A 27957-nucleotide genomic window follows, 5' to 3' on the forward strand; every position below is an offset into this window, starting at 1 on the left:
GCCTCATAGCTCACCACTCTGTCTGGCTATGGGCCTGTGGACCTGCTTAGCATCTGCCATGGGTGGTAATGCACATGGAGGGTGCAGCTGCCTACAGCAGAGCCACGAGATGCCAGCTGGGAGGGAGGAGCAGATGGGGAGAAGGGCAGTAGTAACATGTGCTCTTCTCACAGGTACTCTGAGCATGCTTCAGTTAGAAAAAAATAACAAAAGTGATTTCTTTGATATGCCTACTATTTAAAGTGGTGCATGCATGGAAAAGAAAATTGAAAATTTTGATGAGAGAAGAAGATTAAGATATGGGTGCTTTAAAAAAACACTTGTAATATTGTGGGGGAAAAAGTCCTCAAACTGTTTTTCATTAGCTCATCGACTTTTCCTTCAGTGCTGAGTTTCTCAGCTTCATTAAAGTCAGAGGTGGCCAGGAGGCTGAGCCTGGCCACTGCAATCCTGGGACAAGGGGTGTGTGCACCCCACCTCCAGGCTCAGCCATGGGAACCTCCTGCTGATTGCGCCACAGCCTCTCCTTCCCAGATCAACATCCAGGGGACCTCGGAAGAACTCAGAGCCTCGCTTGGCCTGGCTCCATGGATCCCTGCGTGGAGCAGAGCACACAGGCTCCTGCATCATGAGACGGACTTCGCATGAAGGGAAGAGGGTGAAGCTACTGATATTCGGCAGTGTATGTTACAGCACTTCACTAACACATCCCTTACCCTCGTATGTTGCTCACACCAGAATGCACTCCTCTGCTACTGAGACTCACTTTGATGGTTTAGAATGGGAAAGAGCTTCTCTGGGCATTCACTAAACATATTCCACTCCACTCATACCTTGGCTTGCTGGCATCCCAGGAGCCTGTCCAGTTCCAGGGCTCTGGTGCCCGGAAGCGGCTGTCTGCCAGGGGTGGGGCGGCATACGGAACTCCAAAGAACTGGTCCACTTGCTTCCATGAAGTGCCCAGCTGGATGGCCTGGGATCTGCCCAGCAGCTGGCCATGGGTGGCAAGAGACACGGAAGGTGCAGATGCCTCATAGCTGATCAGAGGGGTGCCTGTGGGGAAGGAAGGGGGTGCGGGGTGGGGGCAGAAGTGAGTACCCTCTCCACTGACATTCTAAATGTGCTTTAAGCAAAAAGGGAGAAAAATCACTGTGTTTTGCCCTTGAAAATGTCAGTAACTCACTGAGAACCCCATAGCTTAAGTCTAGTCAAGTTTTCAATGAAAACAAAAGAAGTAATAGCAAAGACAGCTGATCTTTATCAGGCACCAAATGTGTGCACAGTGCAGCACGGATCCCTTCCACATATGCATTTTTCTGCAAGGGGCCTCTCCCCCTGGCCCACAGCCCCTCCCCCCGCACTCTGAGCCTTTCGAAAGAACAGAGGGGCACGTGGCCGACAATATTCAACCCTCCTGGGCAGGCTGGGGCCAGGCTCCTTCACCAAACAGCAATCAGCCACCGTCTCTGTGGTGAAATGGTATTCACACTAAGAGGGATGAGTAAAGCATATCATTTCTTTAGGCACTTTGGGTCAGATCTGCCACCAAATGAGTTTGCTGCAAAATTAGGAAAGGAAATTGACTTTTAGAACTTTTCAATTTCAGAATCGCAGATAAGGGATTGCAGACCCATATTTGTAGTTTGCTGGTAAGGAAATAGGTTTAGGGGTGGGGGCTCAAGGCCTGCCAGGACCACAAGGTGATGTGGATTCGAAGCCACACCTTTCTCAACCCACCCTGAGCTTTGCCCCTCTCTGTGTCTCAGGTGCTCCTGGCTGCGTGCACGTCCCTCCCTCCTACTTGCTCAAGGCCAAGAACGTGCAGCCTGCCCTCCCCGCTCAACCTTCATCCCTTTCATTCATTCATTGAATTGAATAATTGAGTCAATTATTGATTGATTCAATAAACTTTTGTTGGGCCTGGGCTCAGTGCCAAATGACATTTTCAGGGACTTGAGATAGGCCTGTCTGATTCCCCAAAAGACTTAAAGCCTTCCACAAAGGAAGCAATAAACACTCTAGAAGAGACATTTATGTGAGAAGTCTCTTATGATTTCTAAAAGGTAGGTTTGGTCTGCTCAACTGCACACTTAGCTGATTGAAAGACAAAGCCTTTCTGCTTTCTCTGCATCTCTCTCTCTCTCTCTCTCTCTCTCTATATATATATATATATATACACACACACACACACACATATATTATATAAGTTACAGTAGTGACTAAACAGGAGTATGGAGAAAGGAAGCACACAGGCAGATAGGCAGACAGGCAGAAATCCACCCATTCCTCAAGAGCTTGGTATAATGTAGCAGTTCTCAATTTGATGTGATTGTGTCCCCAGGAGTCATATGCCCATGTCTGGAGACATATTTGGTTGTCACAAGAGTGGGGGAGACATGCTACTGGCATCTGGTGGGAGAGGCCAGGGATATTGCTAAACATCCTACCATAAGCAGAACAACCCCCCACGAGCCCCCCACCCACCCACCCCCGACACACACACATACAACAAAGAATTCTCCGGCCCCAGATGTCACTAGGTTCTGAGGTTGAGAAACCCAGGTATAATGTCTGTTCATGACTTCCAGGTCACTGCAGGGATGCACGGCGCAGTGGAACCAATGTATGGTCTGGGAAGACAAGTAGAGCTGTGTTTCATGTTATGGAAAAACTACTTATTGGAAAAACTTTGTGATCTTTCTGATCCTCAATTGTCCCACCTATGCATAGGAACAATAGCAGCTCCTACGACATAGCAATATCAGGGATAAATAACAATACCTACAATGTTCCAAACCCAGTGTCTGGCAAATGGCAGGAGTTCAACACATGAATGAATGAATGAATAGAAGGAAAAAAGGAAAGAATGGGGGGGGCAGGGAAAAAAAGGAAGAGCAAATGAAACCAGCTCTGTTGCAGAAACATTGGGATCTGAGTTAGAACTCAAAATGGAAACTCAGGATGGGAAGAAACAGTTGCTGTTTTTTAATCTGGCCTGCATCACAAATCATGACTGATCTCACCCCCACAGTTCCTTCTCACAAGATTTCCTGTCACAATGGCAAATCAAAGGGTGTCAGGCAAACACTTAGGGCCATGGCGGTTGCAGTGGTAAAACCCTCTTCTGCTATGCAGAAAACGGCCACATTTCACGAACGTGGCACCACCCGAAGGCGGGAGTGAAGCCAGAACAAACACAGAGGCTAAGGAATTTCTAGGGAATGCAAGCCGGCTTTCCCAGGCACGGCGGCATTCAGGCCTCTTCCCTCCAGAGGCTGCCCAACCATTCCCAAACGAAATGAAATCAAACACGGAAAAAATGTTAGATGTGAAGTTCTCTCTTTTGAATTCTTTTGCAAAAATGGTAGATTCTTTCCAGAATATATTTAGGCCATGTGACTACCTCTGTGGCTATCCACATGAGTTAGAAACACATAGTGCCCGTGTGAAAGCTGGCATCTATGTAGATGCATGTGTGCACGCACCTTCTTTTGGAAGTGAGCAGTTCACATTGCACTTTAGTCACACTGAATCAGTAGACGAGCAGTCTCATTTATTTTACAGAACTCAAAACTCAATGTTAAGATACGTCTCAGCAGAACTATCACACAGATCAGCTATACTATTGGTGACATTTACTATTAAAATCTATCTAGGTTGACTAAATAATGTAAGTGTCCAGCTAGATAGAAGATAAAACTTGAGATTGAGGCGCTAAGATCTCAGCACATAGGAATCAAAGCATTTCCAGGACTGGGAGACACTCTCATGGTCTGAAGGCTAAGGTCGAGGAGGGGACAGAAGAGAAGAATGTCTCTGGCATCAAGAAAGCACTGAAGAACTGTCAATGCTCTAAGATGGGATAGAGCCAAATCCAGCTGCTACCTAGTTTTGTAAATAAAGTTTTATTGGAACACAGTCATGTCTATTGGTTGACATATTGTTTATTGCTGCTTTCATGCTGCAATGGCAGTCAAGTGGTTGTAACAGAAACATAGGGCTGTACAACCACAAATATTTATCATCTGGCTCTTTACAGAGGAAATTTGCAACCCCTGCTCTAGGAGACAAGATAGCAGGTGTAGCCAACACCTTAACAGTTATTAATTTCATCCAACAAACATGTCTAGCGGTGAGGTGCTTCCCCGGGACTCCCAGTTCCTGTTTCCTAGTCTGCAGCTCCTAGCAGTTTTGCTTAGTGATGGATTTATACGCTACACCCGCTTGCCTGCCTCATCCCAGGAGCCCCAGCACCTAGCACAATGTTTGCCACATGTTTTCACACTAAACTCAGCCAGGAACAGCTTCCCTCTCCAAAGTGTTCCTGACGTGGTAGGCGGGCAGTGTGGGTTTGTGGAGAGGATTGCATCTCGAGATAGGAGATCTGCTCCAAGTTGCTGCTCTATCCTCACCAGCTCTGCGAAACCAGGTAAGTAACTTAACTTCTCTGGGTTGCAGTCTCCCGGTCTCTGCAATGGGGATAAAGTCTTAACTTGCCACCTCAAAAGACTGGCATGAGGACCAAATAAGATAAGTCCAGTGAAAGCACTTTAGAAACTATAAAGTGGTAATAAAAAGTGTCCTGCTTTATTGTTTTACTAAGAAACTCAAAGGCCAAGATGGCTTCGAAAACTCAAAGGAATAAATGAATGAAAGTGATACACAGAAGTAGGAGTTTTTCTACCTTCCTTCAGTCCACCCCAGGTGAATGCCAGCTAGCCCAGAATAACTTTGGCCAACCAAGCCACAGCCTACCCAGTGACCCATGTCTGAACAGTCCCTCCCAGCCATGTCCAGTTTCCCTGGAGTGGCTGCAGAGGCTCAGGTCTTGGCTTACTTGGCTTCCGGTAGACATGGGTGGCCTCTTCATGGAGCAGAACTTGGCAGTACTGGCCCTGCAGGCTGTGTGTGCAGCTTTGGGTGTCAGCATAGAACACACACCTTACAGCCCCCGGTCGGGTCTGCAGAGTGGTGACGAGGCAAGCCTCGTGTTGAGAACATTCTGCAGAGAAGAAGAAAAAGAGTGAGGCTTGGGCCTCAGAGATGTTACCTCACTCTTGCAGCCATACATACAACCATCTACCATCCATCCTTCCATCCATACATCACCATCCACCCTTCCACCTAATCATGCATCCATCAATCCATCTACCCATCCATGCATCCTTCCACCCATCCACCCATTCATCATGCAATCCCTTATTTATTTGAGTACCTACTACAAATTCTAGGCACTGTGCCAGAGGATGGGAATTAAAGTGGTGGCAGTGGGCAACTCAAACATTCCATCAATATATTTTGACACAACATTCAGGTTTCTTATTTATTTAATTCATAAATGTTCCCTTGTTATTTCCATTCTCAAAATACCTCATGGCTCCCCACAGGCTTAAAGATTGTCATACCAGACAAAGCTCTCCATACTCCAGCCCCTGCCCTCCTCTCCAGCGTTGTCTCCCTCTGGCCCCCCTCCAAAGCCTCCCCATCCAGGATCATACCCACCCTGTTCCCCAGGAACCATGCCCTTTCCCAAGCATGCCAGTTCTGCACTAGATAATTTAAACTACTTCAATGACATTTAGGACTAAGAACAGTGCTGTTACATTTGATTGAACAGCTTGAAAACAGTGCTGTTACATTTGATTGGATAGCTTGTGGACAGCCTAAAGGCCCTTTTCATAGCTCAATCTCTGTGAATGGCACCACCCAGAGTTGTGCAATGCACAACTTGCACACTTGCATATGATGGCCCAATCTGTAAGATAAGCATAGCTTTGTGCATAGTATTATCCAAACTTGTAGAGGAAGAGAGTCATGGAATTCAGGACCTTCCAGAGGGGTTCAGAATCTTGGAAGGGTGTAAATGTTACCTTATCTGAGCCTCTTTCAGAAGCTAAAGGCCTATGTAGAACATTCCTATCCAGTGGTCACCTAGCTCTTGTTTAAATACCACCAATGACTAGAAACTCTCTGGAGGAATTACGCACCTGTGAGCAAATTTGCCTATTTGAAAGTTCTTGAAATTGCATTGAAAATGTCTCTTGAAATTGTAGTTTTACTCATAGGTCTTAGCTTGGCCCCGTGAGCCTGGCCAGAACAAGTGCACTTCCTCTTCCCCATGATGGCCCACCTGTCACCCGAAGACAGCCGTCGGAGCTCTCATGCGTCTCTGCTGCCTCAGACTAAGTTGGCTAGATCTTCCTGCCCTTCCCCTGACCTGGTTTCATGGCCTCTGTTGCTGGCTGGCTTATCCCCTGGGAGACCCGACTACGGGCGGCCCTGCAGGGGCAATGAGGAGACCCCACCCAGGTCTTCTCCTCCAGGTTATTCCCTTCCCACTGAGCACCCCAGGTTCTATCAGGTCTCATGTGTTTCTCTGAGGTCAGAGTCTTGAGTGGCACTTGTGTGAGGCCCTGTCCCACCCTATCTGGGTGGTGGAAACTCTTCTTACCCCACAAGCAGAGGTCTCGGGCAGCAGAAAAGTTGCTGGTGGCAGCAGTGCTGACGTGGACAATATCGAAGTTCCTGATGGATGAATCAATAACTACTGAAGAGAGGGCCAGGGCCTGCCAGGAGTCCAGAGACACTAGGACAGAAAGCAGGGGACAGTCACACACAGTTATCTCCTAGTGCATAATGAAGACCACAGAGCACTTCCAGTGTCCTCAAAGGCAGCCTCAGGGGCATACTCCTTGTGGTCTCATTCTTGTGCAATCCTTGCCTTTATCCGTCTTTCCATTCTACAATTATGTATTAATTTTGAGCCAAGGTCTGTGGTGAAGCCTAGGAAGACAAAAGTTAAAAACAAAACAAATAGCATTGCTATTTCTATTAAGCAGCTCACAGTAGAATGGCAGAGAAGTCAAGAAGATAAGAAAAATAACACAACGCAGTTGTCACAAAGCAATAGCTAGAATGATACTAGGTAATAATGACAAAAACAGACTTGTCATGTTTATCATGGGGTACTGTGCTTAGGTCTTCACAGATGCTATATCGTTTGGTCCTCCCAAGCCCACTGTTCTCTTTAGTGGATGCTGTGGTGTGTTGTCCAGGCCCCCCTGCAAGACCAAGACTCTCATTTTTCCAACTGTTGGGAAGTTGACAGCTGGGGGCCCCCAGCTGAGCCCCTCTCCAGGAATTTCCCTTGGCCAAACAGAGCTGCCTCCCCTTCCCAGTGGCAACTCGCATCCAAAACTCTGTGTGGGTAGACAAAGGCTCCGCCCCCTGGCCTCTAGACGGAACAACTCTGAAGGGACAGCCCAGCTTCAGAGGCCACTGGGGGATCAGTGGGGCCATTACTTAATTTGCATCAAAGTTCTTCTTCCTCTGCCCCCACTTCCTTCCAGGTGCTGATCCCAAGAGCAGTCTGCACCAAACTGCCTGCATGCAAATCTCCATGTCCGAGTCTGTTTCCTAGAAAACCCCAGCTAAGACACCCTCTTTTAAAGATGAAGAAAATGAGACACAGAGAGATTAAAATGACTTGCCTGAGAGTGCATGGTTCCTAAGTGGTGGAACAAGACTGGAACTGGCTCCTTATACCAGGGAGCCTATGCCCTCCCATTGCTTGCTCTCCGTTCCGCCTCCCCAGTCCTGCACACGGGACACGACTGTCTCTGCACCAGGGAGGGAGACACAGGTGTGCAGCCAGAGGACAGCTTGGGCCGAGGGGCAGAGGTCTGTGGGAGCTCGTCCCATTTGGTGCAAAGGCCATGTCTAGAGCCAGGCTGGGTGTCCCTTTAAGGACATAGCTGATCCCCAACAGCGGTCAGCATCTCTCATGCTGCCCGCAGATAACAAAGAGGCCAAATGTTGTCTCCCAACATAGGCTTGTACGACCATTCAGAAGTGCTGACTCTAGAACACTCTAGAGATGTTTAGCGGGGGCATCATTGACAACTAATGGAGAAAATCTCTCTCCCTCTTTCTTTCTTGCTTTTCTCTTTCTTTGTTTTTTTCCCCAGAAGACCACAGTAGCGTACCCTTTTAATAAATACTTGTGAGCATTAACCTTATGCTAGAGGAACACGATGGCAAGCATAGGTGCAGCACTTTACAGTTTACAAAGAGTGTTCACTTCATCATCCTATTTGCTTCCCACAGCACCCAAATGAGGGGTGGGAGAGGGGCTCTAATGTCTCTTCCACAAATGAGGAGTCAGAAATTCGGAGAGTTTATCTGACTTTGTCAAGAACACGGAGCTGGGCAGTGACCAGGCCAGTGCAGAGTCAGCCCTCTCGGCTCTAAGTCAAGGCTCTTTCCATCCCTGCTGAGTCTCCAATGCAGCCGAGCACCCTTTCCGGAACCTCACCCCCGGTGTGAAAGGGCCTTTGAGAGCACCATGCTCTTGGCTATACAGAGAAGCTTATAATCTTTACTTTAAACCTATCTTTGACATCCAGCACACTGGTGGAGGGGCACTAAAATTATAAGGGTGAATAAAGCAACAAAACCACCTACTGCCATGTCTTGGCTGCCGCGGGCTGCTATAACAGAACTTCACAGACTGGAGGCTTAAATAACTAACATGCATTCCTCACAGTGCTGGAAGCTGGAAGTTTGGAATCAGGGTATCAGCGTGGTTGGGTTCTTGGTGAGGCCCCTCTTCCTGTTTCACAGTAGGCTACTTTCCTGCCTTCACGGGGCACAGAGCAAAGAGTGTGCAAGCCCCTCTGTTGTCTCTTCTTAGAAGGGCACTAATCCCATCGCTGAGGCTCCACCCTTGACCCAATCATTTCCAAAAGGTGCCACCTCCTAGCACCATCTCACTGGGGGCTTCAACATATACATTTGTGGGGGAGACACAAGCATGGACCCCATAATATGCCACTACATTTTTTAAATTAAAAAAATAAAGAGAAAAAATTCATTCAGAGAAGTCGCCAAATAACATAAGCAGATTTCATTCAGGCTCAGCAAGAGGAAGGTACAGCCCAGCCTGTGTCCTGGCCTGGGGGGCTCCATCCTCAGAACCAGGCACTGCATCTTTAGGGACTCAGGACCTGGCTTGGCGGCGAGAGATGCTGGGCTTTCATTTTCTTAAGCACCCGCCACATGCTGCTATTTTCATGGTCAATACAAACGGCATTTTTGCAACATGACCAAACTGAGCTGTGTATTTTTAGAGGGTGAGTACACTGCAATTTTAGAGAAGAGTTAAGATGGGGTTTCAGGACCAAACTTTCCAATTATGGTCTTAAAATGAAAGGCTTGGCTGCACTCCGTGTTTGGGTTGAAGTCTGGGGGAAAGCGCTATAATTGAAGAGTGAATTTCATCTCCAGGGAAAGCCAGCTCATCTGGCGCAGTCCCAGGGCCTAGAGCCGAGTCCCTGCCATGCCCGCACCCACTCCTGCCCTGGCTTGCACGAGCCCTGCCCCCCACCCCCGCCAGGTGAACCATTGCTATTGTGCTAAATCCAACATCTGAGGGGTCCTCCACTTGCATCTCGTGATACTTCTGAGAACACACTCTGTGGATGCAAAAGCATGAAAGTTGGGGGGCTTGGTAGCATTTTGTGAGAGTTTACTATTTGCCAGGACCCGGCAACAGACTGCATTTAATATTCATGATAACCCACAAGGTGGGCACCGTTACTATTCAAGTTTCACAGATAAGGAAGCAGGGGCTCCAGTAACACACCCTCTTGCTTAGCCCATTGGCTTCGCCAGCTTTCATCCTGCTGTGGACTAAGTGCAGTGCTAGCTGGGGCTGGGGCCAGTGCCCTCGGTACAGAACCCAGAGTCATCATAATATGACCTCTTCGCAGATGAACGAGGTGGTAGCAGCTTTCAAGCTCACCCACAGGGTGAGTCTTCTCCTAAAAAGCAGAGTACGGTTCATTGATTCAACTTCATTTTGTTTCCTTCTTTGTTTTAGAAAATAGCTTATAGATTGTAATGCCAGTGTTATTTATTAAAAAATATAATTTCCCCTTGAATTTGAAATGCATACTTATCATATTACATACTTATCTGTGAATACATTTATTTTGGTGGGTATTTCTCATTTTCCATTTATCTCTTTGTAAACCCTGGCTCTACCCTCACACTGCTTAAACCATTGTCACCGTGATACATTTTAGCATCTAAAGGTAAAATTCACCCCACATTATCTTCTTGGCTATTTATTTTGGGGGATGAAATTTAAAACCATTTGTCAAATTTCGAGAAAACTTTTTTGGGATTATTACTTGGAATGATCTCAAAGTTAAACATTAATTGGAGAGAATAGTCTTTAATTTGAATTTTACTAGGTTTAATATTTGAAGTCACTAAGAATGGAATGGGATTTTTTAAATTATATTTTCAAAATGGTTCTTATTGGCATAAAGGAAAGCTATTTATATGTGTGTTTACTTTTTCTGACAGGACACTGTACTGAATTCATCACCAATGCAACCCACAGACATGGGTGAAACTTGGGCTTGTTGCTATGTGGCTACTTTGAAAATGGGACCAAAACTGTATTCCAGGTTTAGCAAGGACATGCCTCAGTGCGACTCTAGTTTGCGAACCCTCCATATTAACCAAATTTAGCTATGTGTTTGTTCTTTCATTCCCCTATTCATTCAGCAACTATAATATCTAACCGCCTCCTTCTACAATCTGGTGACCACACCTCCCAGCAAAGGTGGGGGCCTGAAAAACAGGCTAATCTGTCAACAAAACTAGGGTCATTCTTACTGCCCACCAGCAGCTCTCAAACTTTGATGAGCATCAGACTCACTTGAGGAACAAAAATTCCCAAGTCCAGGCCCTGTTTTCACTTCCAAGAGTCTGGCCCTCTGGGCTCTCTGTTAACTTTTCCTGTGATTCTGACACGCACCCACGTCTGAGAACGACTGCCTGGTACAGACTCTGAAATATTCCTTTTGATGTTTTGTTTTATTTCCTTTGGCCATAACCGCTGGCGCAAAGAGCTCAGGCTAACTGCAAAGAGGCATCATGAGTTCAAAACCTCACTCAGCCTGACACTGTTTGTCCTTGGGCAAGTTTCTTAGCTACTCTGAGAAACTCTCCTTTTAAAAATCATGTCTTTGTATTAAGCATCACACTTGCCCGGGGTGTCATGAGTAGATGTATGAATAGATAAGACATTGACCAATGACATTATGGCGTAAATTAGCTCCTCAGCTCCTTTGCTCTGAGCCCCTTTGAGTCAAGTCTTAGGAAACTAATTCTTTCCCCCCAGAACAGGAAGGAATTGGAGCAGGAGGGAGAGGTGACCAGAGAGGGAGACAGGCTGGGCTGGCTCCTCCAGGGTGACAGCCCTGCCTGGTAGGAACAGACGTCCCTTAGTGCCCACCAGCACACTCCGTAGCTGTGCTGGACCACAGAGCCCTCCGGGAACCTCCCCAGGAGCCCACACTGGTTAGAGAAGAATGCAGGGGTTCCCCTCAAATTGCCAGAGGCCAGAGAGAGAGTTGAACACACCTAGGAGCTGAAACTAATGATGGGCTCTGAGTGTATGTCACCAATGAGACACGCACAGTTCAGCAGCCAGACTATCCCGTGTGACCACACCCTCTCTCTGAGCCTCAGTTTCCTCCTCTATAAAATGGGGATGTCAAGAGATCCTCTCTCCTAGGAATGAATGAGTTGGTGCATGAGCCGCTCAACACAAGAGTCGGCACAGGGAAACACTCGGCAAGCCCAGGCTCCCTCCTTGTCTCTGGGTCAAACTGTCAAGTTCCTGCTGCAGTTTGGTCACCATCTTTTCAAAACCATGGAGGTCTGAGCCTAGACTGAAGACCAGGGGATGTTCCTTAAGGGGTACAGGAGCCCAAACCACTGCCAGCAATGTCCCCAGTGAATGTGCCTCTCCTGCCTTCTGTCTTCCCCCTCCTCCCCTCTTCCCACCACCCGCCTGGCCCCAGGGTAGCTCTTGCTTCCTTCCCAGGAGGGTCTCCGGCCCCTCACCTCCTGCCCTCTGGCCCTGCAATTTCTAGGTCATTACACAGTAGGTCAAGCGGCATGCTTCCCTATGCCACACACAGGGCCTCAGTTTCCACAGGAGACCTGCTGCTGACCTGCAGCAACATTTTCAAACAGCAACGTTTCAAGGTTATATGAGTTTGGCTCATCCCAAAGTGAAGCCATTGCTGCCCCCAATCCCGCTCTGCACTCCCACACTGTGTTCTTTCTTCCCTTAAGGAACGTTTCTACCTCCCACTCCATTGTTCAAACCAGAAGTCTTACCAATCTCTCGCCTCCTCCTGCTCAGTCTGCCTTCTCAGCCCCTCTGGGAACTGTCCCTCCTTTGCCATCCAGTTCTGGCCTCATCAATCTCACTGCAGTTACTGCCGCAGACTCCAAACGGTCCTCCCTGTCACCAGTCTCCTCCCGGCTCAGGCCATTCTCACGCTGCTGCCAGGGCGGCCACTCTAACCGCCACACTGTTACGGCACGCACCGCCTGTGTCCTCCAGGGCACCAGGCACACCCGTGGTCAGCAGGGCCAGCCCGCTAAGGTCCCCAACTGCATCTCCATCTACTTTTACAGGGTGGGCTTGGGTGTCCCCTACTCTCACCCACTCACCAAACACACCGCACAATCATAAGAAGAAGTGGAAACAGATATGGATTTAATGTGTAAGTTGGGTTACATGGGTTAACTCGCTTTGATCCTCCTTACAACAGATTGGGACGCTGAGGCACGGAAAGCCAAGTCACAGGGCACTCGCCAAGGTCACAGAGACACCTCCCAGTGTTGCAGAGGCGTCTCCTAAGGTTATACAGATACCGCTCAAGGTCCCAAAGGCACCCCCCACCAGGTCCAGGCCTTGCCCCTTTCATTAGCAGAGGAGAATCTCAGTGGCCCTGAAGGGAAGAGAGACGCACCCTTGTCACACAGCCCCATTCCTCTGAGACCAGATGAACTAGTGACAAGTGCTACCACCTTTTACCCAGGCCTGAGGCTTGAAAATTCCTGTAAAGACTGTCTGATACCATCTAATGATACTGTACTGAGATGAACAATATCATCTCTATTTTACGGAAGAGAAAAATTCACAGAGGGCCACAGACCTGCCCAAGACCACAGCAAAACAGCTAAAAGGCAGCAGACAGTATTCGAGCCCAGGACATCCCCCTGGCATTCTATCTCCCTGCAAGCCACAGACTTGCCAGGGGGACAGGGACACAGGGGAGGGGATGGTCTGTGAGGGAGGGAGTAGGCAGCAAGGCGGCAGCTAGGGCCACCCCACAACTCCAAGCAGCACGGCCTACAGACTCGGCAAGGGCAGGCCTCTGGGGGACATAGGGACACTTCTATTCCCTTCAGAAAAGCATTGTATCCCTTTTCTTTTTAATTAATTAATTAATTAATTTATTTATTTATTTATTTATTTATTTTTTTTTTTTTTTTTGAGACAGAGTCTCACTTTGTTGCCTAGGCTAGAGTGAGTGCCGTGGTGTCAGCCTAGCTCACAGCAACCTCAGACTCCTGGGCTCAAGCGATCCTTCTGTCTCAGCCTCCCAAGTAGCTGGGACTACAGGAATGCGCCACCATGCCCGGCTAATTTTTTCTATATATATTAGTTGGCCAATTAGTTTCTTTCTATTTATAGTAGAGACGGGGTCTCGCTCTTGCTCAGGCTGGTTTTGAACTCCCGACCTCGAGCAATCCGCCCGCCTTGGCCTCCCAGAGAGCTAGGATTACAGGGGTGAGCCACCGCGCCCGGCCCTATTTTTTTATTTGTTAATTGAAAAATTATAATTGTATATATTTATGGGGTACATATGATGTTATGATATATGTATATGATATGGAAGAGTAAATTTGTTAAGATTTATTGCACCACATGGTGACTATAGTTAATTACAGTGTATTGCATATTTCAAGTTGCTGAGAGAGTAAATTTCAAATGTTCTCACCACAAAAAAATTATAAGCATTTGAAGTAATGAATATGTTACCTAGACTGATTTGATCATTTCGCATTGATTCCCTTTTTAATGTATAATACATAGAAAAATCTAGAGTAGAATATATTTGAAAATTTTCATTGATATATAGAGAACCATTTGAATTCCCCTTCCTTCCCTCCCCTCTTTCCTTCCTTTTTTCTCTCCTCTGTTCCCTTCCTCCCTCCTTCTTTCCCTCCCCTCCTTCCTTCCTTTTTTCTCTCCCTCCCTCCCTCCCTCCCTCCCTCCCTCCTTCCTTCCTTCCTTCTCTCATTTCTTCTACTTCTTTCCTTTTTTCCTTTCCAGACATCAGGTAAAGAAGAAAACATTTGATTTCAGAGTTTAGAATATTTTCAATTGTTAAAAATTGCCATGAAAAAACAATCACACGTAACTGCAGAGTTATATTAATAGAACAGGAAGAGGTCTGCCGCAGGCCGTCTGGGTAACCAAAGGGAAGTTCCTGCACTTTCATACCAGTTCCAAGTACAGAAATGTCAAGCCAGTAGCAAACATGTTCTCCAATGTTCAAATAACTGAAGAACCATTTTTTTTTTGCAATAAAAAGATCATGATTTTCTTAAAATCACCAAGAATAAAAACAACAATGAGTATAAGCTCTAAGGCATCCAGAAGCACACAGGGTCCTCACTATTCTCCGTGAAATCAGAACCCAAAAGAAGTTGCTTTCAGCTCCTCAGCGCCACTCAAAACGATGGGTCCCGCGCGTGGGAAAGCCAGAGGAAGTGGCAGAGGCGGTTTCCACGCTGTGCAGCCCGGCTGCGTAAGCAGAACTTACGACGAGCCTTTCGGGGCATGGCAAACCTCTGTGACCCCCAGGACGATCAGAATAGAACCAGCTCAACGCTGTTTTCACAGCCTGTGCAGCCACAGCACGCTCACTGGAGGGAAAGCCGAGCACACCCGCACGCCTGTCATCATGGGACAGGACCAACGGCACTCAGACATCCTGGTTTCTCGCCAGAGAACGTCTGTCGAGTGAGAACCACGTCATACAGGGCTATTTTTGCCCTGATAGCACTCACGAAAAACCAGATGTTCCTTTGATAACAGAAACAAGAGAAGAAAAAATAAAGACAGGTCTGTTATTTTGTGATCATTTGAAAGATGAAAATGGGACAGGAGCTGCCTGTTGGTTTCACATTCCTCCAGAGAGGGATTCCTTACACTTGCAGCCAGCGCCACCGGGACTCTTTTAACATTCATGACACTAGAAAAATACTCAGACACATGGGCCTCTGTTCAGCCTCCAAGTACGTATCTTTGAGCTCTCCAGTGAGCACGCTTTCCTCTTTGCCTCTGTGCCTCAGTGCTCAGCAGAGGAGTGACAGCCAGTGTTAGGGCAGAATCACATCCCCCAAAATTCATATCTTGGAGTCCTAATCTCCAGGACCTCAGGCTGTGACTGTATTTGGAGACAGAATCTTTGCAGAGGTAATCAAGTGAAAATGAGGTCATTAGGGTAGGCCCTGATGCAGGATAATTCACGTCCTTACAACTGGGGGAAATTTGGATACAAACTGCTTTAGAAATGTCATTCTCAGCTCATGGGCTATACCAGAGCAGGCTGTGGGCTGCTGTCATTCTCAGCTCATGGGCTATACCAGAGCAGGCTGTGGGCTGCTGTCATTCTCAGCTCATGGGCTATACCAGAGCAGGCTGTGGGCTGCTGTCATTCTCAGCTCATGGGCTATACCAGAGCAGGCTGTGGGCTGCTGTCATTCTCAGCTCATGGGCTATACCAGAGCAGGCTGTGGGCTGCTGTCATTCTCAGCTCATGGGCTATACCAGAGCAGGCTGTGGGCTGCTGTCATTCTCAGCTCATGGGCTATACCAGAGCAGGCTGTGGGCTGCTGTCATTCTCAGCTCATGGGCTATACCAGAGCAGGCTGTGGCCCTTGGTCCAGAAAGCAAAGGCCGAGGAGGATCGTGAATTCTGTCATTATGCACCACGACCGTTGGGGAGTCCACATCTTAGAACCAAAAATCTTACAGGCAACGTGACAGAGAGCTGTATGTGCTCTTTCCAGAATAAGGAGTAGCGTGGGTGATGCCGTCTGGAAGGCAAAACACCGTAATTCTATGACATGTTGATAGCTGTCCTTCCTGGCATGGGGTGTGAAAGTCCTTTCACAAAATAATGGTGGGGGGAGATTCTAGTTTGTTTTGTTTTTAAATTATTCTTATTTGGTAGAATGAAAGGTTGGCAACCGTACACCGTCCTCCAGTTGAAAGCAGAATGTCTTTATATACTGATTCAGGTGTTTTCAAAAAAATAAAAAGAAAAGAAAAAAAGCAGATTGTCAGCCCCCCATCCCCTCTGCACCTCTCAGCCAGCCTTTCTCATTCCAGTCCGGCCTCGCGTGGTCTCACTGCTCACCCCTCACCTGTTCCCGCCTTCCCCAATCTATTGTATCCTGGAAACAAGGGTCCTGACCATGCCCACAATATCCCTCACCTCCATTCTGGGGCACAGTCCCTTGGAAGCCCCACCCTCTGGCTGTGGAATCTTCTAGCCCTCCTCATCACCTGAGCTGGGAATTCCTGCTCATTCTCCCACATTCCTCAAAGCCATTGCCACTCCAACGCCTGCTGAAATCCTGGCTCGCGTTATCATCGCTGCGGAAGGTAGAAGCCCAGTCAATACTCTGAGTCCTTTATTTTCAATCCACTCCAGCCATGACTCTGCAGGACCACACCCCGAACCCTGCCACGGCACTGACCTCCACTGCCATATAGATCTCGGGTTTTCTAAGCTCCACCTGCTGAAGTATGCCACAATTCCCTTTCTTTCCAGCACATCCACACTTGATCCCATTGAAACCAGCTCTGTAATTTCACTATGATTTCTACTGTCTTACCTCCTTCGTGTCATCCATCTTCACCCACTTATCATCCAACCAAGACCTCCCATTGGTCTATTATTTCAACTTCCCTCTGACCAAGGCCCTCAATTCCTTTCCCTCCCAGTTGGATTAACCCAATGGGCTGCTTTCTCTGTAGCTTGTCTCAGCCCACTGACCATGTCCAAAGAGCTATCCCACAGCCACAGCGGAACAGATCGGGGGATCATCAGCCTCAGCTGGGCCCCAACACCAAGTCACCACCCTCTCCCATTCTTACAACCACTGCTTCCAACGCCTGCTGCTCTCCCAGGCCTAGGCCCATGCCAACCCCGGTGCTCTCGGCAAGGGCCTGACCTCGTGCCTCCCAGAGCAAAGAGGGACCATCTGTCAGCCTCTGCTTCCAACTCCTTCCCCTCCTGCCCTCTGTAAGCCATCACATCCTTTCCTCTTCATTTCTCCTAACACAGAGGAAGGATAGCTGCCCAAAGCCACTTCCTCCACCCATGCTGTACAGCTCATTCCCCCTCACCCCTCGGGGACACCCCTCTAGCCCTCACCCTCCAACTCAGCCCCACTCCTGTTGGCCTATAGAGACATAAAAGATTTCAGGAGTTTTGCAGGGCTTTGCCCTGAAGGGATATGTGAATGTGTTAGTTCACAGATCAAAAGCTGCAACTCACTGGTCAGTAGTGATTTGCATGGCAAGGCTGTCTGAGACCTGAAGGCTGCTTGTGCCTGACACCTCTGTGGGACGAGGCTTGGTATGTGGTCACAGGTTGAGAACTGATCAAAGAATGCCGGCCCCACAGACACCTGCAGCTAGAAACAAATGGCCTAAGGGCAGTTCCTGCTTCACTCCTGAAATCTTTTATGTCTCTTTATAGGCCAACATTCCCCAGCACACTCCCGCCCCTCCTGTATCTCCAGTCTGTTCCTTGACACTCGTACTACTCTTTGCACAAAAACATGCTTAAGTATCCTCCATTGCAAAAACAACACTTTAAGATTTAAGAAATACTCAAAAGAGTTTCTTAACTCGTGGTCTGGGTTTCAGGTGATCAATTTCCTGAAAATATAGGCAAAATTTGGTCTGTATAGAGAGGCATACTGTTTTTAATTCATTGTCATGGGTGGTCCTTGACCTAAACATGATTACCAACTAATGTTCCACAATTTTTGTTTACCTGTCAATCTTGTTCTCTCTTTCTCTTCACAGCCAAGATGCCTGGGATAGGTTTGTATTAATAGTTTCCACTTCCTCAAATTGCTACATTTCCCTCTGCACTCCACAAAATGTGCAAAGGGCTCTTCATGACTAAGCCAGGAAACATTTCCAGTGTCCATCTTCCTTGAAGTGACCGGCCGTGTCTCCCTGCCTGGGTTCTGTGAAGCCATATGCGACCAGAGCACTTTCCATTTCTCCAGCTGCTCCTTCTGGCTTCTCCTCCTCCACTGCTGCTCCTCACGGGGCTGGCCCTGGCATTTGCTCTTCACATCTGACACACTCTCCATGATGGTCTCACTATCCCCACGACTTCCAATAGCACGGGCATGCCGATGATCTCCAAACCCAGCCAGCCCAGACCTCCAGTCCAAGTTCCATGCTTGTGTATGCTCAGTGCTCACTGCACCCCTCCAAGCAGATGCCTGAGTCTACGGCTGCCTCTACCACCACCTCCGTGGTTCTTCTCCAAGTGCTTAGATACAGCTACTGCTCCACTAACATCCTGCATTGCAATTCACTTATATTTTTATCTGCCTGTTAAATCATGAGCTCCTTGAGATCAAAGAATCTGCTTCAGTTTTCATTGATTTTCTAAGACCTTTCATAACAGCCAGCAAAAAAAAAAATTAACAGTAGAAGTAGTAATATAGTTGCATTTAGCATTGTTTCTCTATGTGCTAAACAGGCGTAATAATATCATTACTTTTCATAAACTACCCCATCTGTAAATATGTATTGAATAAGCTAATTAAGGAGGTTCCTTAATTAATAAAGGAGCAATGAGGTACTAATTTCTTTTTTCTATCTCTATAAAGATTAAGGCCAAAAGACTTTAATAATTATTAAATAAATTAGTTAATAAAATTAGTCACATAGGAAGCAATAATTGCCAGTTGATTTCATAAAATCTCAGTTTTATGTGATGCATTTCAGTTTATAAAACACTTTCATTTACACTGCAAGTGTTATAACTACATCAGACCATGCGTTCATAGCATCACTTTTCCACGGGGAACTGAACTGAGATTCAGAGGTGCTATGTAACAGGGCCAAAATCACAGCTCGTGACGGCAAAGCAGGGACTTGACCCGAACTGCCCCTCTCAAGTCCCACTCCATCACAGCTGCCTACTTCTCCCTGTGACTCAGCTGCAGCCTCATAAAGTGATTCCTTAATAGCACGCCCATCACAGGCAGAAGTTTCCAAAGACATCGCGATGGGCCAGAGACTGTTGCGTTTATGAGCTGGTGTGTTGGTGAGTAACCATCTTTTATGCTGCTAACTTCAAAGACACTTGTAGGGAAATCTCTAACTAAGAAGAAAACCACACACATGGAACCAGACTTGGATTTATACTCCCTCTACCCCCTCATGACAAATTACTAAGTTTATCACCGACAAAATTCCTAGTGGAAATTCAAGGCTCAGACTGAATCTGACTTAGTCTTTCTCTCTAAGAAGTCTGACTCTTGTCAAGCGGACATCACCACCAACTCCCTCAAACACACAAAGCTACCTGGACATGGTATGAGAATTGGGTTTCCTGGAGAGTTTCTGAACTTCTCTTCCTTAAGGCCACTGCGAGTGACCCTGGGCAGCCGGGCGACACTGCAGAAATTCTGAGGCACAAATGCATGTGTAGAACCAGTGTGAACTGAACAAAGTCATCCCAGTCCCGCGGAGGCCTCTCTCGGGGTGCCGCAGGAGAGCATGGGAGGACTGTAGGGAACTCGCTTATGCTTGCACGGCTTCTTTGAACCCAGGCAGCCCCACATCCGGGGCCACACACTTATCCTCCGTGTCCCATACCGCTCCAGTCACTGCCGTAGTGGAAGCAATTTATCGACTGCCTGCTGTGTGTGCTAGGTACTGCACTTAATGTGCTCGGCATTTTATACGTATGACTTTACCGAAATCTCTACTTGTGCATGTAGGTAATATTACAAATTCCACCTTAAGGAAACCGAGGCTTGGAACAGCTTGCTTAGGTCATACTCAGAGCAAGGATGGACCTGGAATTGAAACTGACACCAGCCCAGGACCAAAGTCTCTATACCTAACAGCTTCTGCTTCTGCCAAGCTCCTTCTGCTTGCCTGTGGGTGAGCTATCACAAAACAGAAGGAAAAACTGCACCCTAAAGCACAACTGAGCCAATCCTCAGAATTACAAAAACAGAAAACTTACAGGGAAACTTAGAGGCCATTTAAGCTGACTCCTCACACAACAATGGAATCTTCAACATACTTGAATACTCCAATGATGGGGAGTTCATTACCTCAAACTTACTCTTTTTTTTTGTTTGTTTGTTTGTTTTGTTTTGTTTTTATTTCGGCATATTATGGGGGTACAGATTTTAAGATTTCAATAAGTACAGGAGTGGCAATCCTAGACAAGAAGCATGATAGTAGGAGCATGAGGTCAGGAATTCCTGGAGTGGGCAAAGGCTGATGACAGGAAGAAAGACAAGGTGGTTGGTACCAAAGACCAGCTCCCTTGACCTCACAGTTTTGACTGAGATCCTTTTTGATCATGTGGTTTCTGATCCATTCCAGGCTGAGAGAATATCTTCTACAGCTAAGCAGGAGATTTGGGGGGAAGGGACATTTAAAGCTAAATCCTAGACAACCAAACCAAAAAAGTAGGTCCTACATTGGCATATTTTGTTCTCGGCTTTATATCCCTTAAATTCAATCAAGCAAATTCTTGTTGGGCAAGATACAAAACTAGTGCGGTCTAGGGAAGTAGTTACTACCAAAAAAAAATCCTATGTTTTCACCATCCTCTAAGACTCTCAGATTTAATAAGAATTTAAGACATAATCATCCAGCAGACATTTATCAAGTGGTTCTAAAGCGTACTATGTATAGCTGTACAGGTTGTGTACTGTACAACTACGGGGGCAGCATTCACAAAGATTACCTGTGAAAGGGGCCCCTTAGTGAGAACTGGCAGTACGTGGCCTAACCCAGCTATTCCGACACTGCCAACCTTCACCCCAAAAACAGGGTAGCAATTTTATCACGTCTTTCAAGTTTAATAGCAAACTCTTTGAAGTAGGCATCATCATCTCCATTTTATAGGTTAGGCAACTGAGACTCAGAAAGATCCATTAAATTGGTCAAGTTCACCTACCCACAGAGTGCCAAAAGAAGGATGCAAAACCAGACTCCCAAACCCGTATCCCGTGTGGCTTTTGATACTCCACTATCACCACCATCATTCACTCACGGGTTCATTTATTTATTTATTCATTCTTTCAACAAACATTAGTTGAATCACTATTAGCTTTAAAAATATGGACCTAGATCAAAGTAGAGATCTATATCTATATATGTAAAACCAAGTAACTATACATAAAATTGTATTGAGCATCTACTGTATGCCAGTCATTTTGCTAAGTGTGAAGAATCCAACCATGAGTTGTAAAATTTCTGCACTCTGGGAGCACAAAATCTAACAGGTAAGAAAGAACATTTCATTCAATATTTACTGAACACTAACTCCTCTAGGAGCTGAGAAGATAGCAGTGGAAAAGACACATGAGGTCCCGTCCTTGTGCAGCTTTCCTTCCAGAGGGGGCAAGCCAATGCTCAACAGGTAAAAAAAATGGATACATTTCACAGTGGTGGGTTCTCTAAGGACAATAAAGTGGACAAAGGGGTAGAGAGTGCGGAAGGGACCAAGTTGGATGGGGTGGTCAGAGATCCCTTTGAGGAGGTGACCTGGGGCTCAGAGGAGAGGATGGACAAAGCCTGTAGAGATGTCAGCTTCTCCCGGACAACATCTGGTAGTGGTCTGTCTGCCTGCCGGCCGCAGCCATAACCGCTCGGATGGAGCCCTTCAGTCCTGCAGGGAGGCTCAGCGACCACAGCACCCTCCTTAGTGGCTTTGCACTTTGATAGTCCAGGCTGGGGCACATCTGAGGGCGGAATGGGTGCTATAAACATTGTGCAGGCTCCCTTGCACCAGCCTGGGTGCACCGTCTCCTTCCCACTGTGCCTACTGGGCTAATGGCGCATTAAAGCCACATAAAACTGATTTCTTAATCCTTTTGACCTTCAAACGTGTCCCAGCCTGGACTATCAAAGTGCAAAGTCACCGTGGAGGGGGCTGTGGGATCCCTCAGACCCATTTCAGGACCGAAGGGCCTGCGGCTATGGGTGATGTTGACAGACCACCGTCAACCTCCTTCCGGACGGCCTCAGCGGAAGGTCAGCCCCTTCCCAGGGCACCTCGTATCAGTGGGCAGGCTCTGGGTTTGGATCCAGGTTGGGCTGGAATCCCAGGTCTACCATGTTCTAATTATGTGACCTTGGGCCTCTATGAGCTTCAGCTTCCAAATCTGGAAAATGGACACAATTCTGCACATCCTCATTTAATTTGTGAGGATTAAAATATTGGAAATCATTGAATAATTTGTGAGGATTAAAATATTGGAAATCATTGATTGGCATAGTCATTCAATTAATAGGAATTTTTAAAATATATTATTTTATGTGATCAGTAGAGGCTGGGAAGGGGGGAGGTTAATTAATGAATACAAAGTTACAGTTAGATGGGAGGAATGAGCTCTAGTGTTCTGCTCCATATTCACGGAAGGGTGAATATGGCTAACAATAATTTAGTGAATATTTTCAAAACCATAGAAGAGAAGATCTTGAATGTTCACAACACAAGGAAATGATAAATGTTTGAGGTGATGGCTATGCTAATTATTCTGATTTAATCACCATACATTGTACACATGTATCTAAATATCACTCTGTATCTTACAAACATGTACGCTTACGTGTCAACTAAAATAAAAGGAAAATGATATGACTACTAGCAAACTCTCAACCTTGATAAAGGTTTTCTATTAAAACCTAAAAAGATACATCTCTCTAGATAATTTCATAGCTCTGCTCTAACTGGCCATCACTTGGGAGAGTCACATTTTCTCTCTGTGCCTCAGTGCCCCTCTCTGGGAGAAGATCAGGGTTGGGACTAGGGAATTCCTGCTGACATCTCTTGAACACCCACGGCGCAGCAGCTTCTGTGGTTCTTCACTGTTCCACACAAGCCCACTAGGTTGATATTTCTTATCTTCGCCATCATTCTCACTTCACAGAGGCAGACAGAGGCATCAGGAGGCTGAGAAATCTCGCCCAGGCACTCGGGGACTGGACACCGGGCAGGCGGGATTCAGGGTCCGTGTGCCGCACCGCGATGTCACATGGCCCCCCTCACTTAGATGACGTGCACGCTTCCTGCCAGCGCTGACATTTTTTAGGATCACGGGACTTTGTCTCCAGCTTCATGGAAAACATTTGCAGAAAAGACCAAGTGAATTCCACGCGCCCACTGCCACGGCCAAGAGCACAGCGCGGAGGCTCAGCAGACAAGGCGGGTTCCTTCCGCAGCGTGGCCCAAAAGGCTGCTCGTGCAGCCACTGCCATTCCACCTATCTGGATTCAGGTCTTGTCCCTGTCGCTGAGGTCCAGGGTGAGGTCAGGAGCGAGGTGCCGAAAGGCTGAGCAGGCACACGTGAACGAGTCCTTCTGCTCTCCCTGCCATGCGCCTCTTATCGCAGCCTCATTCCCAGCTCTCTCCACGGACAGCAACCTGTGCTGCGCCCAACACTCCGAGGGGGCTCAAAGCCAAGGACAGGGCATTTTCCAAAGGGAATTTTGAAGTTTCTCAAGTGAAACGCACACAGGCTGTAGAAGACAAAGTCCTGAAGATTCATATTCCATGCTTCCCCCTGGTTTCCAATCCAAATACTAAACTTACTTTAACAGCACGTACATCTAAGAGAAGTGTCCCTGAATTAGTGAACAGAAAGCTACATGCCGATTGTCCTGGGAGTAAGGCCTTGGAAGTTCCTGTATTTGGGCCGAGGGGAGCGGGGAGATGACCTTAGCACTTAGTATGTACTCAAGACAGCCCAGTGAGATTTCAGAATTCACCTTCGTCTTCACGCCATCCCCATGGACCAATCAGAGCATCAGAATTTTTTCCAAGTAACCACAAAGCAGGCTCCAGTACTTGACACTAAGTCCAGCAGCCTCTCTGGGTTGGTTGCTGTGGGTCTTGTAAGAAGCAATGGACATTTCTCTTATGAAGAAAATGACATCTTTACTTTCTCACTTGTTTTTAAAAACAGTTTTTCCCCAAAGAAAGTACAATTGCACATTAAACATAGTTGATGCAATCGTCCTCAGTTTCCCAAAAATCTAGCTAGTCCATCCACCAATGCATCCCTATCATAGCACAAAGGGAAAGCTTTTGAATAGTTTTAAAGCTCATTTTTCCACTGCTTAAATCCCTTCTCAAGGACTCATGGTACCAAAGGCTCTCTAACTTTGGGCCCTGCTGCCAGTCCATCCTCCCTCCTGCCCTGCTGGTCCTGCGACACTGAACCGCGTGCATGTCCCTGTGTGTCCCTCACTGATACGTGTCTCTGTGCTTTGGCTCATGCAGCCTCTCTGCCCAGGACACCACCCTTTCTCCTCTTACCCATCCAGCACGTGCAGGCTCATCCTGTAAGTCACAGTGTGGCCATGACACATCGTGGTGCTTTCCCTGCCTGTCTCTGGTGAATTCAGTGGAGCCTTTTCCAGGGTCCCACTGCAGCCGAGAAGCAAGTCCACTGTGCCATGGCCCACCACTCTGCGCTGTTTCCCTACACCATTCCCCTGGCCAGACTGTGAGCTCCAATCTTTGCAATCAAGATCTCCAACCACCAGTGCAGGGCCTTTTTTGGAATGTAAGTAAAAATTCAAAATCCATTATCTAAAAAGTAGCAGGCATATATGTATTCTTTGAATTGAGCTAAACTGAAATGAAAAATGGTCGGTTTTTTTCTTAACACACTGCCCTATACTTGCCTGCCCTGGAGCTTGCCGTCACATTTCTGCTCACTCACCTACCTCAAGAGATCTTTCCAAGGTCTAGTTCCAGTCTGAAGACACTGACAATGCACGGTTTATTTCACAGGCTCCATACTCAAGTTAAAGTCTTTCTCTACTGCCTGTCTTCTACGTCACCCCACAGGCTGCCCTGTGCCTGCCGTACTGAACTGTTTCCAGTGTCTGTCAATACACCATGCTGTTTCGTGCCTCTGGGCCTTTGCACATGCAAACCCCATCTCTGGAAAGGCTTTCTAAAACTTTCCTGCCTGGTAAACTCCTGCTATCTTCAAACAAGTTAATATATCAGAAGCCTTCTCTAGAACAATAGAAATGCAATGTTTAGAGCAGACCTTAGCATGTAGTATGTACTCAAGACAGGCCAGTGAGATTCCAGAATTCACCTTTATCTTCACACCATCCCCATCGACCAATCAGAGCACCAGAATTTTTTCTTGGAATTAGACTTTGAGTGGGCAGTTTATACACATACATGCACACAAGAGATCAGGTCTCCAGACATGTCTAGACCAAAAGTCCATTTCTGTCAATAAGTTCCAGAAACTCATCCAAGTAACCTTATCTTACTCTGAGAGGGGCCAGAATAGGTGAGGGTTCAAATCCCAGCTTAGTCATTTAGCGTTAGTTTTCTTATTTGAAAAACAGATCATGCTACCATGATCTTTCTTGTGAGCATTAACTAATTTATAAATGTAGCTATTTAGTAAATATTTCCTTTTCTCCCTGAGTAGAAAGTGTGTAAAGATGCGTATGTTACATATGCACAGTGTATACATGCCTGTGTGCACACACATACCACCAGCCATGTCAGAATCACACGCTGACATATCAATACTCTGAAGGCCGAATTATACCTCTTCTCTGATTCACATCAAAGGAACATGCCCAAATTCTTAATTCCAATTTGGGAACTCTAAGCACAGATAGGATGTCAGCTCTGACATCTCTCTTGCTTTTAAATCACACTTGTTGAAGACACATTTAAAAATACTGTGACATCTCTACCTTGGAAATATCTACTCAGATGCACAGACTGGGTGTTTGTGAAGGGAGATGTGCAATACTCCATCTTTGTTGTTGTTGGTTTTTTTCCTTTTGTAGGTAATTCTAGTCTTCGTAATATAAATGTTTTGCAAAAACAGAGTGGAAGTATTGTAAAGTCACCCAGAGATGATTATGCTTTGGTTTATACATCTCTAACAGCAAATATTTCATATCAAAGCACTCCTTATCGATCAGTTTAATAAATAATTTTTTTGGTGATGATACTTAAGAATGGCAAGTATGTGATGATTCATGGCTGGCAAGCATGCAACTAGCTGCAACTGTTTGAGATTAATTTGGCAACATAAATCTAGAATCATAAGAAATAAATTTCTCAAACCTAGCAATTCCACTTTGGAGGATCGACCTCCAGGAAATAATCTGGACTTTGGAATAAGTTTTAGGTACCAAAACATTCACTGTGGTTATTTTTTCAGTGACGAAGAGACATAAATAATTAAATATCTAAGAATAGAGGAATGGGCTTGTGAACTGGTGGGAAAATATGACAACTATTGCTGTTAACACTATTCTGTCCTGGCCTGTTTGTTCATCACAAGGTTGTGAACAACCTGCAAGTAGGAATGCAGAAGATTGAATGGATGAGTGAATGAATACACAACCACGCATGAATGTATGATTTAGAGAGATGTGTAACAATTTAGAAATATTAGGTAAAAACAACCAAAAAATGCAACATTATAAATAGGTTACAACTATGTCAGATCATACAGAAAACCTAAAAAAGATTGGAAGAAAATAAAGAAATGAATTAACTGAAATGGAATAACTTCTAAATAACTATGTGGTTTTTCCTTCTGTATTTCTGCATTGTTTGAATTTTCTGTAACTAATAAGTAATATAATAGAATCCATCTCTTGAGGTTTATGCAAAGATTAAATACTTCACACAGTGGTGAAAACAAAATGGGTTTTCATTAAACATTCAAAAGTTTTGAAAAATACCATAGTATTGCTTTTAATTAAATGCTGCCATTTACCTTCTCTCTATCCACAAACCCCTGCAAAATGAAGTAAAGAAATAAAAATGTCCAAACCCACAAAAATAACAAAAAAAAAAAAAAGAAAAAGAAAACAGGATGAGCAAACGGCAGATAAAGGACTTCAACACATTTTTAGATGAAGAACCGGAGCTAGAGACGTGTTAACTGACACGGCAGGGAGGAACAAGCACACGCCAGTGCCTGCAGAGGGGTGTGACCTGGCCTATGGCTCCACAGAGCCAGAGAGCCCAGAAGTACAAGGAGCCTGGACAGGCCGGGGCGGGACATGGGCTGACCCACAGCAGGGCAGCTGAGGACGCTGGGCACAGAGGCTGGCAATTATAACAGGATGCTGCCATTGCTCCTTTGGGCTCTGCTGTGAACCATTTTTACATATACCTGGTCATAATAATTAAGTACTTACGCTGGTCTCACCCCCACATCTTGATTTTACTATATCTTGAGGACAAAGGAGGAAAATTGAAAGGGGAGTGATAAAAGAGAGAGAGCTAAATCTTCAACTGTCAAGGCAAGAGCTAAATAGTCACTTCTAAAATTGACAAATGAAGAAATAGAGGCATTTGCATACACAGCTGCCCCTCGGAATCAGCGGGCAGTGGTTCCAGCCCTCACCCCCCACTTCCGTAGATACCAAAATCCATAGATGCTCAAGCTCAAGTCCCTGATATAAAATGGCATAGTATTTGCATATTACCTATGCACATCCTACCATGTACATTTTTTTTATTTTTTATGAAGGGCATGATAGTTTATTTTAAAAAATTATACCACACTGATCATGATGACCGGCATACACATGGTAATGGCTTATCTCTTGGGCATTAACATTGAAGTATTTTTGTATGCTCAAATGTTTCAACAGGACCAAGAACATTAGAGGATAAAGATCTTAGATGAAAATGAACACAAATAATTCTGGTATCCTCCCCCACAGAATTTAAGCCCCTTATGGCATTGTAACACTATGTAGTTAAGAAG

The 27957-nt window shown here is 46.2% G+C and overlaps 1 protein-coding gene across 1 annotated transcript in view; it reads right to left on the bottom strand.

Moving 5' to 3' along the window:
• The window catches only part of TG (thyroglobulin), a 240320-nt gene that overhangs the window by 109999 nt on the left and 102364 nt on the right, over positions 1-27957 (bottom strand). The window contains exons 36-38 of the mRNA XM_076005003.1: positions 6452-6586; positions 4838-5002; positions 834-1053 (exon numbers count right to left, since the gene is read on the bottom strand). Of these exons, the coding sequence (XP_075861118.1) occupies positions 834-1053; positions 4838-5002; positions 6452-6586 (520 nt within the window). The remainder of the gene's footprint in view (positions 1-833; positions 1054-4837; positions 5003-6451; positions 6587-27957) is intronic.

Source organism: Microcebus murinus, chromosome 7 (genome assembly GCF_040939455.1).
Source record: "Microcebus murinus isolate Inina chromosome 7, M.murinus_Inina_mat1.0, whole genome shotgun sequence".
Lineage (NCBI taxonomy): Eukaryota > Metazoa > Chordata > Mammalia > Primates > Cheirogaleidae > Microcebus > Microcebus murinus.